This window comes from Eptesicus fuscus, chromosome 6 (assembly GCF_027574615.1).
Source record: "Eptesicus fuscus isolate TK198812 chromosome 6, DD_ASM_mEF_20220401, whole genome shotgun sequence".
Lineage (NCBI taxonomy): Eukaryota > Metazoa > Chordata > Mammalia > Chiroptera > Vespertilionidae > Eptesicus > Eptesicus fuscus.
In genome coordinates, this window is record NC_072478.1 from 77,454,958 (window position 1) to 77,469,927 (window position 14,970).

The following is a 14,970-nucleotide window of genomic DNA, read 5'->3' on the forward strand; positions in this document are numbered from 1 at the left end:
TCCTGCTGTTTTATGACTGCTTCCATTTTTTTCAAACTACGCTTGAGAATATGCTCAAGCAGGCCACAAACTGACCAATTGCCCCAACTTTCACACACCCAATCAATTAAGTAGTTCCTTCCTTCAACTATGACAATTTGGTAGCACAATCCAGAGAAGACATTAAACAGCAAGAAGAGAGGGAGTCAACTCTGTAGCTGAGGCTGGGGCAAGAAGGAGCCTTTGGCCTGGTAGGAGGCATTCTTTTCCTCCAAAGGTGCTATTTCACACCAGATAATGGAAGCAGAGGGCTCCTTGAACCTAAGAAAGAGTCTAGATTACTGTGCCAGCCACCTTCTCTGAAGTTCTGAACTCCTTTTCTTCTTGATCAAACTTCTGCAAGATGGCAGGCAGGGGCTTGTGAATTTCATCCCATTCTCTGGACATACGCTTTTGGACTCAGTCTTATCTCCAAAGTAAAATCCTTTTCGAGGGCTTTTCCTTAAATATTCCCTTGGAAAGGATCTCAAGTTTAGACACTAAGAGTGGACTAGGACAATTCAAGAGACATGTATTGCACATCTCTGAGGATATAGAGATGAATAAAATGTGGCCCCTACCATCAAAAAAACTCAGTTGAGGGAAGGAGGAAAGACCAGGTCAGAACTAAGTACAATGAAAAGCAGAACAAGGTGAGTGTTATCTTGGAACATAGAATAGAAAGGACTTAATTCCAGATGCAAGATCAATAATAAACTCAGCTAACACTGATGGAATACCTACTAGGTACCAGATATGATACCTGGCATTTTACAAACCTTATCCCATTTCCACAACCACCCTATGGAATACATTCTATTAGTATCTTTACTTTATAAATGAGGAAACAGATATAGAAACAACATATCTTACCCAAGGTAACACAAGTAATTTGAAAATACTAGAGATGAGATTTGAACCCAGGTGGCCAACATCAAAGCTTATGTTCCTTTCAGTGCAAAAGACTACATCTCCTGGAATAAAGAAATTCTTCCTGGTAATAGCAGAATCTGAACTGGTTTGGAATTTAACCAGGTGAAGATGGATGGGGAGAATACTCCAATCAGAGGGTCAGTGAGGGGCAAGGCCTTGAAGTAGGAATGATGAGCAGTCACAGGTGAGCTAGAGCAGTGGGCGAAGTCAAGCTTCCAACACAAAGGATGTGTGTGGTCAATGAGTCAGGGGATGGGGTGTCAAGAGCCCTGGGTTCTAGTCCTTGCATGGCCACTGACTAACTGTATGACCTTCAGCAATTCCTATCCCCTATCTTGGCTTCAGTTTCATCATCAGAGAGAATTCCAAACCCCTATTGGAACAGATATTCCCAAAAGGTCTGCTCTGGCATGAATGCTCAATGACATTCACAAGAGGCCATGTGGGACAGTGATTAAGACCAGGTAACAGGTAGATGCTAGCTCTGCAGTGACCTTGGATAAGCTAATTAATTCCAGAGTCTCACTCTTCCTCATCTGTAATGTGGGGACAATAGCAATGCCTGCTTCACAGGGCTGTGGTGAAGGATAGTGGAAAGAAGAACATAAAGCACTTAGCAAAGTGCTTGGCAAACTGTAAATGTTCGGCTGATGAAGGCAGCTTTGTGACCACCACCACTATTTCTTCTTTAACAAAGGGTCTAGAAAATGACGTTAGTGGTCAAGGATCAGAAGACCTTTTTTTAAAAAGTGACAAAAATAAGCTCTCAGAAAAGGTCTCACTAAACCATAAGTCCCTCACACATGAGACTCCTATTTCACCAAGGGGCCACATCATACCTTCTCTTCTGAAGAAACAGTCAGCTTGTCACTGGATATCAAGCTGCACACCTGGTCCAGACTTAGGCTAAGAAATTCTTCCCCCAGCATCACCTCTGGAAAGTGCTGCTCTGTTCCAAAAAAAGAAAAAGAAAAAGAAGGATAGCAGAAGTTCAGAAAACAAAGTTATAAAACACTCCTGCCCTTCCATGACAATATGTAGGATTCAGATTGGAGTCCTAGGGGCTCTGAGGGGAGGGTGGAAGCAGAGGGTGAGACAGAGAGGCAGAGAGAAAGACAGCACGTCCTGGCTGGAGGGAAACTAGCCTTTTAACTCAGCAGCAAAAGCATCCCCCTGTGATCCTCTGTCCAGAACACCGACAGAGATGAAAATGGGGCAGAGAGATATGAGGCTATATTTTTTCCATGCTCCATGAGATCAGTCCTGGTGTTGCAGAAAAGCCTCACTGGGACCTGCCTACTTAACTGAGCTCATTTCCCCTCAAGGCTCAAGCTGGCAGAATTGCAGACAGTGCCCCCAGCAGCTCAGCCAAACTAAAGTGGGTCAGAACTGCGGTGTGGCTGGAAGTCTCGGGGGTTCTGGTAGAAAGTCAACATTAGAAGGCTGGCCGAGGAAGTCATCCTTTGTTGTCCAAAGTCAAGTCTATTATAGTGAGCCTCTGGTTCACAGGGCGGCCCAGCTAAGAATCCGTTCCAGGGTGGTGGCAACACAGCTGGTCCCACTGCCACTGGGAACAATCCAGCACAGCCAGTCGGTGGAGGCCATTAAAATGGAGGGAAATTTGGGGACAGCTAGAACAAGTCAGGCCTAAGGTCCACACAAAGGAAATGCCAAGTACAACTCCTACCCTGGCACTTGCTGGGCCACTATCCTGCTATTACAGAGGCGGTAAAATGTCAGTGAAAGAACATCTATTTCAGAAAGAAGGAAGCTAGACTCAAATCCTGGCCTTGCCATTTACGAACTATTTTCTTGAGCCAATGGCATCACTTCCCTGGGCCTCACCATCCTCATCTGTGAAATGGGGATAAGACCACTTGTCTCGCCTCCCTCCCATGCTCTGGTGGGAAAGGAACTGTTATGAAAGTGGTTTTGCAAGCTATGACAAGGTGAACCGGCCTAAGGGTTGACAATTTCTGGTGCAGCAGGTCCTGGAGGTGGCAGGATCCTTTGTCATTTGGGTCCGTCTTTGCTCCTTTTTCAGCTCTGTCACAACCCTGCACCATCACCTTAAGGAGCATCTGTGCCCCTTGACCTCCAGGCTTCCCTATTTCCTTCTTTGGTGGTCTCTTTCTGGCCTGATAGCCTCTGGAGCGCTACACCTCCAAGTTCCCACTCAGGGCTACACACACTTGGTCTGGCCAGCCCCTCAAGTCAGATTCAGAGACCCTCCACCCTTGAGAGATGCTGAAATATCAAGACTGCTATAGCTGCATAATGAAAAGGAACATCAGACCATGTTAAGTCCCTTTCTCACATTCATTGGCCTCTTAAAAACCAAATATTTAAATCATTTCTTACAAAAAAATCTTCTAAATTTTATGTTGAAATAATTCAGACCCAAAGAATTCCCATATAGCCTTTATTCGGATTCCCTAAATCTTAATATTTTACTCTCAAAGATCAGGTTATAAACAACCTTTTCCATCTTTCACTGGACAAAAGAGTTCCCCACTTGCTCCCCACCAGCCTAATGATATCACTGAGCCCATAATTAAAGCTTGTCCATCCTGAGGTTTAAAAGTCAGATCCTTTATGAAGGGAAGCAACTGTTATAAAGTAAGAAGCTGGTCTTGCTTCTCTATATGTCAACAGAAAAAAGCCTTTAGTTCAAAGCTTAGATTTTAGGTGAGACATGCAAAAGATCTCTCTAACTATGGGAATTTTTAAGACTACATAGTATTACTTTTAAAGTGTCCATTCCTAAAGATTTTAAAATAAAAGCAAGTGAACAATCTTCTTTGGATGATAGGAATCCATTCTTGGCCTGGAGGCTTGGAAAGGTACAAGATTCTCCCCACATGCCTTTCTGGTCCTAGAGTCCTTCATTTGTCGGCAACACCCAAGAAATAGCAAAGAGAAAAGGCCCTCAGCACACCACAACCAAGTGCAGGACATAAAGGCTCAGCTCAGCAAGAGTGTCAGGTGAACCAGCACCAACACCTCTGTGGCCCAGAGCCCCACCCAACCTCTCCACCATTATCTTTGGTTGACCCAAAACCTAACATTTGGAAGAGAGAAGAGGGAAAAGAACAGGAGGTGAGAGAGTAAAATTCTGGGTTGTGAAAAATTCTTCCTTACAACTCATAAAGCTGAAAGTAGATGGCTGGATTTTGAAAAGAAAAAAAATGAAAGTGCAGTGATGCATAGTCCAGGTGGCATAGTGAACAAACCAAAAATTCTCAAAGATAAATCAAGGCAGAAAGCAGTCAGCCCCCACAACTTCCCATCTCTCACCCTCTCAGACACGCAGAATTTGAATCCAGGTACCTCTTTCTGATGCAGGCTGCTGCTTTGCCCATCTGGACCCTCCCACTGAAATCCCTTCAGAAAGCCTCCCAGGAAGCAGTTTTCAGTGGGTAGAGGCAACAGGGGAGTTAATGAGCAGCAGCTGCTGGCTCAGGGCTGGCCCCCAGAACCCAAGAGATTTGCAGGGCATGAGCAAGAAGAGGGGGAGCAAAGAGGGAAACTTCCCTACCTCCCCCCTCAGTCTGAGGAGACAGGGCTAAGCCCCCAGAGTTGGGGAACTAGAGTCCTCTTTCTGTTAGCAACACTCAAGAAACAACAAAATAGAAAAAACAAACAAACAAAAACAGGACAAGGATGCTCTGACCAACTCCCTCTCCTGGGAAACAGGAACTCCCCAGAAGACTTTGCACTCAAGTCAGCCCTCTTCCCAGCTGCTTCCCAGAAAGAACCCCCTCTGCTCCCAGAATATACACATCCCTGAGAATAAGCTTCTACCTTTCACACTGGTTGGTTGGTTGGTTTGGGGATTTTTGTTTGTTTGTTTTGCTTTGTTGTTAATGTATTAAAGGAGAATGTAGTGAAGAGCTTTGGCTAAGAGGCAGAAGACCTGGGCTCAAGTCCTAGCTCTACCTCTTACAGTTACTTCTTTCCAGACTTTGGCTTCATCGTGGATAAAATGGGACCATAATACCTGACCTAGGTCTCATGGTTGTTTTGAAGTCCAAAGATACTGCAGGCTAAGACCAGCAAGTAGTTAGCATAATTATGCAAGAAGTCTGTTAGAAGGTTGATGGACTTTGATATTCAGCAAGGGCTGAAAATCAGCATTGTATTACCCTGCTGCTGGCTGAATGGCTAAAGGCAATCCCCTAACCCAGTGGTCGGCAAACCGAGGCTCGCGAGCCACATGCAGCTCTTTGGCCCTTTGAGTGTGGCTCTTCCACAAAATACCTCGTGTGGGCGCGCACATACAATGAGATTGAAACTTCGTGGCCCATGCGCAGAAGTCAAGTCGGTTTTCGGCCTGGGCGAGTCTATTTTGAAGAAGTGGTTCTAACACCAAGCCACACTCAAGGGGCCAAAGAGCTGCAGGTGGCTCGCGAGCCGCGGTTTGCCAACCACTGCCCTAACCTGATAATCCTTTTATTGTTTGCCAAACTTTACCATTGATATACCTGTTTGCTTTGCTAAAGGGCAAATGTGTATTCTAGTAAATCTCTGAAAGCTGAAGGGTCCAGAGATTCAGGGAGTTTCTCCACTAGAGTGAATCCTCTGCCTGGCTCCCCCATGCCTTCTAGATTTATATTTCTTGTCTAGTATATCCTTTTGTACGCAGCCCCTTCTCCAGACCTTGAACCCTATCAGCAAATGGATGCGGCGTTCACATCTGGTGCCTCGAAACAGGGATCTGAAGAAAAAGATTCGCCAGAGCAGGGGAAAAAAAGGAAATTCACTGGAAAGGTGGGATCACCAGAAAGGTGGGGAGAGTCACTGTGCACAAAGCCTGTACCAGCTTCAGAAGTTGTGATCCATAAGTGGGGAGGAACATCTTTTTATTTCAAGCCAGGCTATAATGGGGAAGGATTCGAGTAAAAGGCAAGATATCATTGTAAATTTTTAGCTTGTATGCTCAAGGATAAAGAAATTAAAATGTCAAAAGGTACTCTCTTAAATCAGGCTCAAGAAAAAGGAGTGCCCTTGTCATCTTTAAATAGGTGGGCTCTTGTTCAAACTGCATTATGCCTAATTCATATTGGGGATCAACAGTCTATAATACCTAAGGCCCCGGATCCTCCGCCTCTAATGTGGGAAGGCTCAACAGCTAGAAAAAATGGGGCTATCAGTCCTCTCACAAAAGGACTCCTTAATGCTTTGTCTGAAAATTACCATATGATGCCTTGGGACTGGAAGATTTTAGCTAAAAATCTTTAGACACCAGTCAATGCTATGAAAAGCAGAATAGAGTAAGACCTGTAAACAACTGACTAACATCTAGGCTGCATTCTGGCTATAAGTGCCAGGCAAATGTAAAACATCTGAAAAAATTCATGAAAAGAACTCTGATTTATTAAGTCTTGTCTATATGTTACAGGTGGTTGTCTGTTGATTGTTGTTTTATCTGCCTTTGTTGTTTATTGTTAGTCTATTAAGCATGCCTTTAATTTAATTTAATAAGTAAAGATACCTAGGTGGCCAGGCCATTTACTGAATTTCCCCAGAGCAAACAGGATGTGGGAGTGGGGAGACACGTGGCCGATGGCACATGTCCTAGAAGACAAAGGGAGGTAGAGATAACTAAAAAGGCCCCAGCCCATTAATTACTAAGTCTTTTGGTGATCCTGTAAAATGGATACCCATTCTCGAGAGTGCTATTAAAAGTCTCATTTTCACCATGTTTTTATTTCCCAGTCCATCATTTGAAATTTGGATAGATGAGACATTTCTCACAATTTAAGGGATACGTCTGGGATTTCTGTACCCAGAAGAGAAAAAGGCTAGCTTAAGAGAAGGTGCGCCCCACCCAATTTTGGGTGGCCTCTTGAGCTCCATCTCTTTATGGATGCTATAGAATACATCCAAGACTGTTTTTCTTTAAAAGATGGCAAAAATGACACAAAGAAAATATACAGGCTGGGTTTAGGCAACAAGAGTAGTGTTTCCAAAATAAAGGGTCATTCTTAAGTAATAATGGACCGCATTCCAAGGTTAACATTAAAGCCACTGAAAGTCAGTAAGTTATCTCTGTTACAGAATTTGCCAAAGAAAATGCCTTGGATAATAATAATTGGCTTTAGAATCTCAAAATTGTTGAAACATGGATGGATGGATGTAGCTAAAATAAAGGATTTGTGGTGGAGCTTTTCAGTGATAATTATAGGTATATTGATGGTGGGGGTCCAGTGGCCCAAGGGGAGACTGGCTGTGCTCTCTGATGGAGGAGGGGGCCGGCCATGTTTCCCTCAGCAGCAACCTTAGATGTTATCTCCAAGGAAGAATGTGGCGGTTTTAAATTTCAAATGGCTACAGGCCTGCTTCCAAAGTCTTTGGCAACATAAAGCTTTGGAGTTTGCTAAATTAAATAATAAAAAATTATTAAATATCTAGGTAATTTAAAATGACAAAATACTGAAATATTAATCTGAGTTTGCCTCATATGAAAAATCTAGAGGATAGATTTGAATCTATTAATTAAATATGTCTTATATTTTATTTGAAATATATCCTTAAAAATGTGAAGGTATTACTAATCTAAGAATTGCTAAGTATTTAACTTGCCACCTAAAATTTAAGGCTTCTAAGAGATTAAAGTTTATAAGCAGGTAAAAGACCTATACGTGGAAAACTACAGGACACTAAAAAAAGAGATAGAGGAAGACATAAACAGATGGAAGAATATACCATGTTCATGGATTGGTAGAATCAACACCATTAAAATGTCCATACTACCCAAAGCAATCTATAGATTCAATGCACTCCCGATTAAAATACCAACGGCATATTTCACAGACCTAGAACGAACTTTCCAAAAATTCATCTGGAATAAAAAAAGCCCCAAATAGCTGCAGCAATCCTGAGAAAGAAGAACAAAGTAGGTGGGATCTCAATACCAGATATCAAGCTGTATTACAAAGCCACTGTTCTCAAAACAGCCTGGTACTGGCACAAGAACAGACATATAGATCAATGGAATAGAATAGAGAACCCAGAAATCGACCCAAGCCACTATGCCCAATTAATATTTGACAAAGGAGGCATGAACATATAATGGAGTCAAGATAGTCTCTTCAATAAATGGTGTTGGAAAAATTGGACAGACACATGAAAAAAAATGAAACTAGACCACCAACTTACACCATACACAAAAATAAACTCAAAATGGATAAAGCACTTAAACATAAGACGGGAAACCATAAAAATACTAGAGGAATCCACAGGCATTAAAATCTCAGACATATGCCGAAGCAATATCTTCACCTATACAGCTTCTAGGGCAATGGAAACTAAAGAGAAAATAAACAAATGGGACTACATCAAAATAAAAAGCTTCTGCACAGCAAAAGAAACCATCAACAAAACAACAAGAAAGCCCACTGCATGGGAGAACATATTTGCCAATGTTATCACCCATAAGGGCTTAATCGCCAACATATACAGGGAACTCATACAACTTAACAAAGGAAGAAAAACAACCCAATGGGCAACGGACCTAAATAGATACTTTTCGAAAGAAGACAGAAGGAAGGTCAAGAAGCATATGAAAACATGCTCAAAGTCACTAATCATCCGAGAGATGCAAATCAAAATGACAATGAGGTACCATCTCACATCTGTCAGAATGGCTATCATCAACAAATCAACAAATGACAAGTGCTGGCGAGGATGCGGAGAAAAAGGAACCCTCATGCGCTGCTGGTGGGAATGCAGACTGGTGCAGCCACTGTGGAGAACAATATGCAGTTTCCTCAAAAAACTAAACATGGAACTCCCATTTGAACCAGTGATCCCACTTCTAGGAATATATCCCAAGAAACTAGAAACACCAATCAGAAAGGATATATGTACCCCTATGTTCATAGCAGCACAATTTACAATAACTAAGATTTGGAAACAGCCTAAGTGCCCATCAGCAGATGAGTGGATTAAAAAACTGTGGTACATCTACACAATGGAATACTATGCTGTGGTAAAAAAGAAGGAATTCTTACCATTTGCAACAGCATGGATGGAACTGGAGAGCATTATGCTAAGTGAAATAAGCCAGTCAGAGAAAGATAAATATCACATGATCTCTCTCATTTATGGAATATAATGAACAACATAAACTGATGAACAAAAATAGATCCAGAGACAGAGAAACATGGATCAGACCATCAGACCTCAGAGGGAAGGTAGGGGAGGGTGGGGGTAAAGGGGAGAGATCAACCAAAGGACTTATATGCATGAATATAAGCCTAACCAATGGACACAGGCAACAGGGGGGTGAGGGCATGAGTGGAGGAGATGGGGGGGTAATGGGGGAATAAGGATACATATGTAACACCTTAATAAATAAAGAAATTTAAATAAATAAATAAATAAATAAAATATAATAAAGATACTGTCATTTTCTGCTCATAAAAAAAGTTTAAAGTTCAAATTAAGTTGGGAGAAATTATATAGTTGTGATAACAAAATGCATAAAGTATAGAAATTTATTTTTGAGAAAAATAATTCTTGTATGTTCTCTAGAGAAATTAGTAGTTCAAAATATATTATAGTCCTTATGTGTACTATGTGTGGTAAAATTTCAACCTAGAATATAATATTTTATATGGTCTAATTAAAAAAGAAGAATTAATTCTATGGTCTGAATCGAATTTTTAATATTAAAACCAGTTTAAATTTAATTAATATCTTTTAGAATAATTACAAAGAGTATATAATATAATCTTTGGGTTATGTATATTTGGTGGTCTTTCCAAGTTAAATGTCAAGACTTTAACCGAGAGATAGCCTTGGGACATTTCAAGGGCCCTGAAATGATTCGAGGATTTACTCTCTTCTTAAAAGAAATATTTTTTAACTAAATTAGGCTGATCTAATATACTTGAAATCATGTGGGAAGCTTTATCAAATAAAAATTAATAACTATATTTTATTTATATACATATATTTTAAATGTTATAAAGATTTCAACCTCTAAGCTTAGCAGGACAAAGTTGCTGAATACTTCTTAAGCAAAACCAGATTATTCAACAATGGAATTTTAAGACAAAAAGCCTCAGACAGCCTGCTCTTTAAATAGGCTAGGGGAGGGGGTGGCATCTGTACTTCATAGGTCAAATGTATAAGTTTGCTTATTTTACTTTTTCAATAAAGATGCCTACTTTAGTTACTTAATAAATTAGCTTTTTACAATATAATCAAGGTCTCATTTAAACTCAGTTATATGAGAAGCCAATATTTTTAAGTAATTGGATCTTAACAAAGGCCAAAGTAAAATATTTGCATACATATGCAAATGAGCACTAGCCAAAAAGAATGCTGTTTAAAAGTAAATTTTAAGCTTAATGAAAAGGAGAAATTTTAAAATCTCTTCCACTGCTATTTACAAAGTAAACTAAAAGTTATTATTCAAGCATTAAATCTCACCATTAATGAGACACCATAAGTAAAAAGAGAATTACTTTTACTTGATATGTCTGCATTACAATATTGGCCAGCTGCTGAAAAGCAATCAAGTTTGTTGCTCTGTTTAAAAGAAAGAAAAAGATTTTGAAAAGAAACTCTCTAAATGAGGCCTAGAAATTACTCTGGGAGAAAAAATAAAGGGAAATGCCCTTCAAATATCTAGAAAACTGTAAAAAAAAACAACAACAACAAAGTATTTGGCCTCAAAAAGAAAAGTAAATAATTTTCATTTTGCCTCCCCAACAAAGCTTATGTCAATATACTCAAAGACTGATAGCAGAAATCCAACTAGTGTCATTTACTGTCCACACCCAAGGACAAATAAAGTTAGAAAATAAGCCTTATTTCAGACTGATTTAAATTGGCAAATTGAAATAAGTGAATATTCAGGGGAACTTAGTTGTACCAGGCAGGAACCTATTCCTGGAGCATTAACTATTTTTTACTGATGGTTCATCTCATAGTAAAGCTGCTTATCATGTAATGAATTCAGACCAAGTCATCCAGACCAGTCATACTTCTGTGCAAAGAATTAAATTAAAAAGCTATCAAGGTTGCATTTCAGGATTTCCAAAAGCCAAAATATTGTACAGCAAGCAAAAAATGTCCTCCTTTCATGTTAAAACAAAAAAGGGGGAATAGTGGAGAAATATCCTGTAAGTAAACTACATCAAGCCTTAATTACTTTAAAATTTTTCACTTTACAAATTTTTTCACTTATAATGCTGATGGCAAGACACCCATGGAATTACACTAGTGTCAGAATAAGCCAAAGGAAAATGGTCTGGTTAAATGGATAGATCCTGAGTCTGGTTTATGGAAGGTTCCCTTTATTAACCTTTGGTCGAGGATATGCTTGTGTATTTCCAGAAAACTCCTCCAAGCCCATGTGGAAACTTCAACAATGGATCCGAGAGAGGTACTGACCAGGCTACTCCAACCACAGATAGCAGTGGCCCCAAGCAACATGCTGATGAGACAGAGGAGAAACAGTCCAGAGATGGGGGATGGTAAAGACGCCTTGCCATGCTAGCAGTCATCAGCTGTGCGTCAGTGCAGGTTGCCCTGGACAAAGCCAAAGAAGGTCGGACCTGCATTGTCATTTCCCACCGTTTGTCCACCATCCAGAACTCGAATATCATTGCTGTCATATCACAGGGGACAGTAACTGAGAAGGGAACCCATAAAGAACTGTTGGCCCAAAAAAAAAAAAAAAAAAAAAAAAAAAGAACTGTTGGCCCAGAAAGGAGCCTACTGCAAACTAGTTCAATAGATGCCTGACAATAATTTTAAAAGGACATGAAAGAACTCAATCCTTTTCATTGAATCTAAAAGTCTTAAAAGGACTCAAGCCCTTCAAATGGCATACATCTTTCTAAATTTATTAAGAAAACAAAAAAGGGGGAAATGCTGGAGGTTAAGACCAACAAGTAGTTAGCATAATTGTAGAGGGCTGCCTGGGAGGCACCTGGGCATTTCCTTAATTATCATCAGCTGAACTCAGGGCGTAGGCCGAGTCACACCCTGGGAACATGCTTCCCCAATCATAGCAGCCCAGGTGTAGGCAGGGGCGGGACTAGATATGTAAATCTAGGCCTTTAAAATAAACGCGCTGCGTGTTGGTCGGCATCATGCTACCTCTCCATCAGAGAGGATGGCAGCCCACCCAGCTCCCAGCTTCATGAATCTATTTCTGCCTCTTGGTCTCTTTCTTTCTTTAATTTCTTAATCCCCAGCTCCTCCACTCAGCAACCGGACCAGAACCTTTTCTGTGATGACGCGGAAAAGAGAGAAAGACCACTACACATAATTATGCAAGAAGTCCATTAGAATGCTGATGGACTTTGATATCCAGCAGGGGCTGAAAATCAGCTTTGTATTACCCTGCTGCTGGCTGAATGGCTGAAGGCAATCTCCTAACCTGATAATCCTTTTATTGTTTATCAAACTTTACCATTGATATGCCTGTGTGCTTTGCTAAAGGGCAAATGTGTATTCTAGTAAATAAAACGCTGAAGGGTCCAGAGATTCAGGGAGCTTCTCCACTAGAGGAAAGGCCTCTGCCTGGCTCCCCAGGCCTTCTAAATTTATATTTCTTGTCTAGTATATCTGTTTGTGCATCAGCCCCTTCTCCAGACCTTGAACCCTGACCGTAAATGGATACGACCGTTCACACAAAGATATTAGTCCATTTTAAAAGCTTTAAGAAACTCTTTAGAAATTAAGGATGAGTATGATCAGCCCCTGTCCCTGCTTTACAAAGTCCAGTCCTCTGGCAGCACTGCTCTCTAACAGTGAAGCAGTTCCTTTGGGTCCTGTGGACAAGCCTGTGGACTTCAAAGGTCTTAGAAACTCACTTTAATTCCACTGAGTTCAGAAAACTCTCTAGGGATATAAGTTATTTAATTTATTAAGGCTGCAGTTTTCTCATCTATTAAGTGAAGCTAACAATAGTACCTATCTCATAAAGGTGTGTGGTCATTAAGTAAGCAAATACAGGAAACTCACATTTACTGAGACCACTGCAAGTGCTCCATAACTGTTAGTGTATGATGTGCCAAATGCAGTGTTTCTTCAAAAATGAAGAAAGCAGAGCTGATGCCTTCATGAACCTTATAAGAGGGGTAAGACAAGGCACTAATAATTCCACCTCAAGTCCACAGAGCCATGACTGGAGGAGGCACTCCAAATACAAAGAACAGCATGGAAGCAGGAAAATTCAGAGCATGTCTAGAGAGTAGCAATAGCTCAGTCCAGCTATAGCCTAGGCAATGTCTTTATTCATTTAACAAATGTTTATTGAATAAACACTAAATATGGGGAGCTGTGCCAGGCCCCAGGAGATGCAATAGAGAGGTAGATGCAGCTAGATCTTGGGGGATAGGTGGGGTGTAGAGGGGGCATAGTATCTTCTAACCATGGACCAGCCCCTTGAAGGGGAACTCTCCAGTAATAACTCTAACTTTTCTGGTGTTTTTGCTTCTTTTTCCTTAAAGAGAAATGGAAACAGAGGGGGGAAAAAAACAAAGGTTCTGGTTAAGAGTCCTAATTAACCAGGCTTTACTATAGTACTGTTTAAGTTTCAAGTTTTGATTAATGAAACACAATGTGTCTGTTCCTGTCCATTGGATGAGAAATTACAGAGAAGAGGAGAGGCACCAGATAACATCAAGCAACAACACACATCTTCCCAATGTTGAAAGGATGACAAAACTTGGATGGTGCATTCCCATGAAAGGACTTGCTCTCAGAGCAGAGTTGGGTCTTTTCAGGAAAGCAGGCCTGGAAAAAGTTGAGAGCTTTACCTAATAGTAGCTAACGTTGTGCTACGCATTTCACATGTACTATATCGCTTCTCCCAAAAGCCCTGGTGAAGTGAATATCACTACCCCCATTTTACAGATGAAGAAATTGAGGCTCAAAAAGTTATTTAGTCATGTGCTTAGAATAACAAAGCATAAATGGTCAAGCTAGGTTTTGAAATCAAGGCTGTCTGATTGCAATAACAAACATGCTAATGACTATCTTAGGCACCAAGATAATATGAGCTTGTCCTAAGTAGGCCATTGGGGTAAAATTCAATATACACATCAGAGTACCCTAAGAATCCCTCTTAGGGGTGTTTCAGAGAGACAAAAAGAATAAATCTAATAACCTATCTTTAAAAAAATAACTTAGAATAGTGGTGTTCTAAACGTTTTAGCATTAGTCTTAACATTCAAATCTCCAACATACCCCTGAATTGATATCTTTCCCTAATCTCTCTGTCTACCAGTTTAGGTGAAGTGATACTGTTCTATGTTCTCAAAGCCCCTAAGACAGGAAATAAAAATTATCATAGCCCTATTCAACCTGTTTTATCCTCTGAGGCCTTTCTCTCACCCGGGGACGGTAGCCCCAGGAGGGCAGGGTCTGCCTTGTTTGAACCTCAATCCTCAGTGTCCAGCACATCTGCAAATACTGAGCTCTCAGATTTTTACTGCACTTCCTTCCATTCTTCAGTACTGCCTAGGGCTCAGGCAACCTCCTAAATTAATCCCAAATTTCTCCTGATGGGAGGAAATAAGCCTAAGCTTTTGATCAGGTTCATCTAAACTACAAGTCCTAAACAAATGGAACTGAAAACCCATCTATGACTTCCTTGACCTTCAGAAATAAAACAAACCCCATTATCCCTGTGGCCCCAGGGAACAGGTCTGAGGGCTCTGAATTAAACCACTGGTTATATGTCTCAGGAAAGATTGGCTGACACAGGTGAACACACAAACAAAATCAATACATTTTAGCAAGGTAAAAAAATAAAACAGAGATGCTTTAAAGCTCTCTCTCCTGCCCCCTATTGCCCTATTTGTGGAGGGCAGAGGTAAGCTTTCGTAGGTCAATATTTGGCTCTCAGGGCCCACAGTTTCCCTGCCCCAAGGAGAAGGCTCAGTTCCCACAGGGAAGTAACAGAGACCTACCTTGACCTCTTCCCACATGGGTCATGACCACCGACCCTCAGACTCTAAATATTACCACCTCCACCTTCCCTGGGGATGA

At 40.9% G+C, this 14,970-nt stretch overlaps 1 protein-coding gene across 1 annotated transcript in view; it reads right to left on the reverse strand.

Annotated features, from left to right (window-relative positions):
* The window catches only part of KLHL3 (kelch like family member 3), a 110,679-nt gene that overhangs the window by 50,632 nt on the left and 45,077 nt on the right, over nt 1-14,970 (reverse strand). The window contains exon 7 of the mRNA XM_054717881.1: nt 1,791-1,900. Coding sequence (XP_054573856.1) covers nt 1,791-1,900 — 110 coding nt within the window. The remainder of the gene's footprint in view (nt 1-1,790; nt 1,901-14,970) is intronic.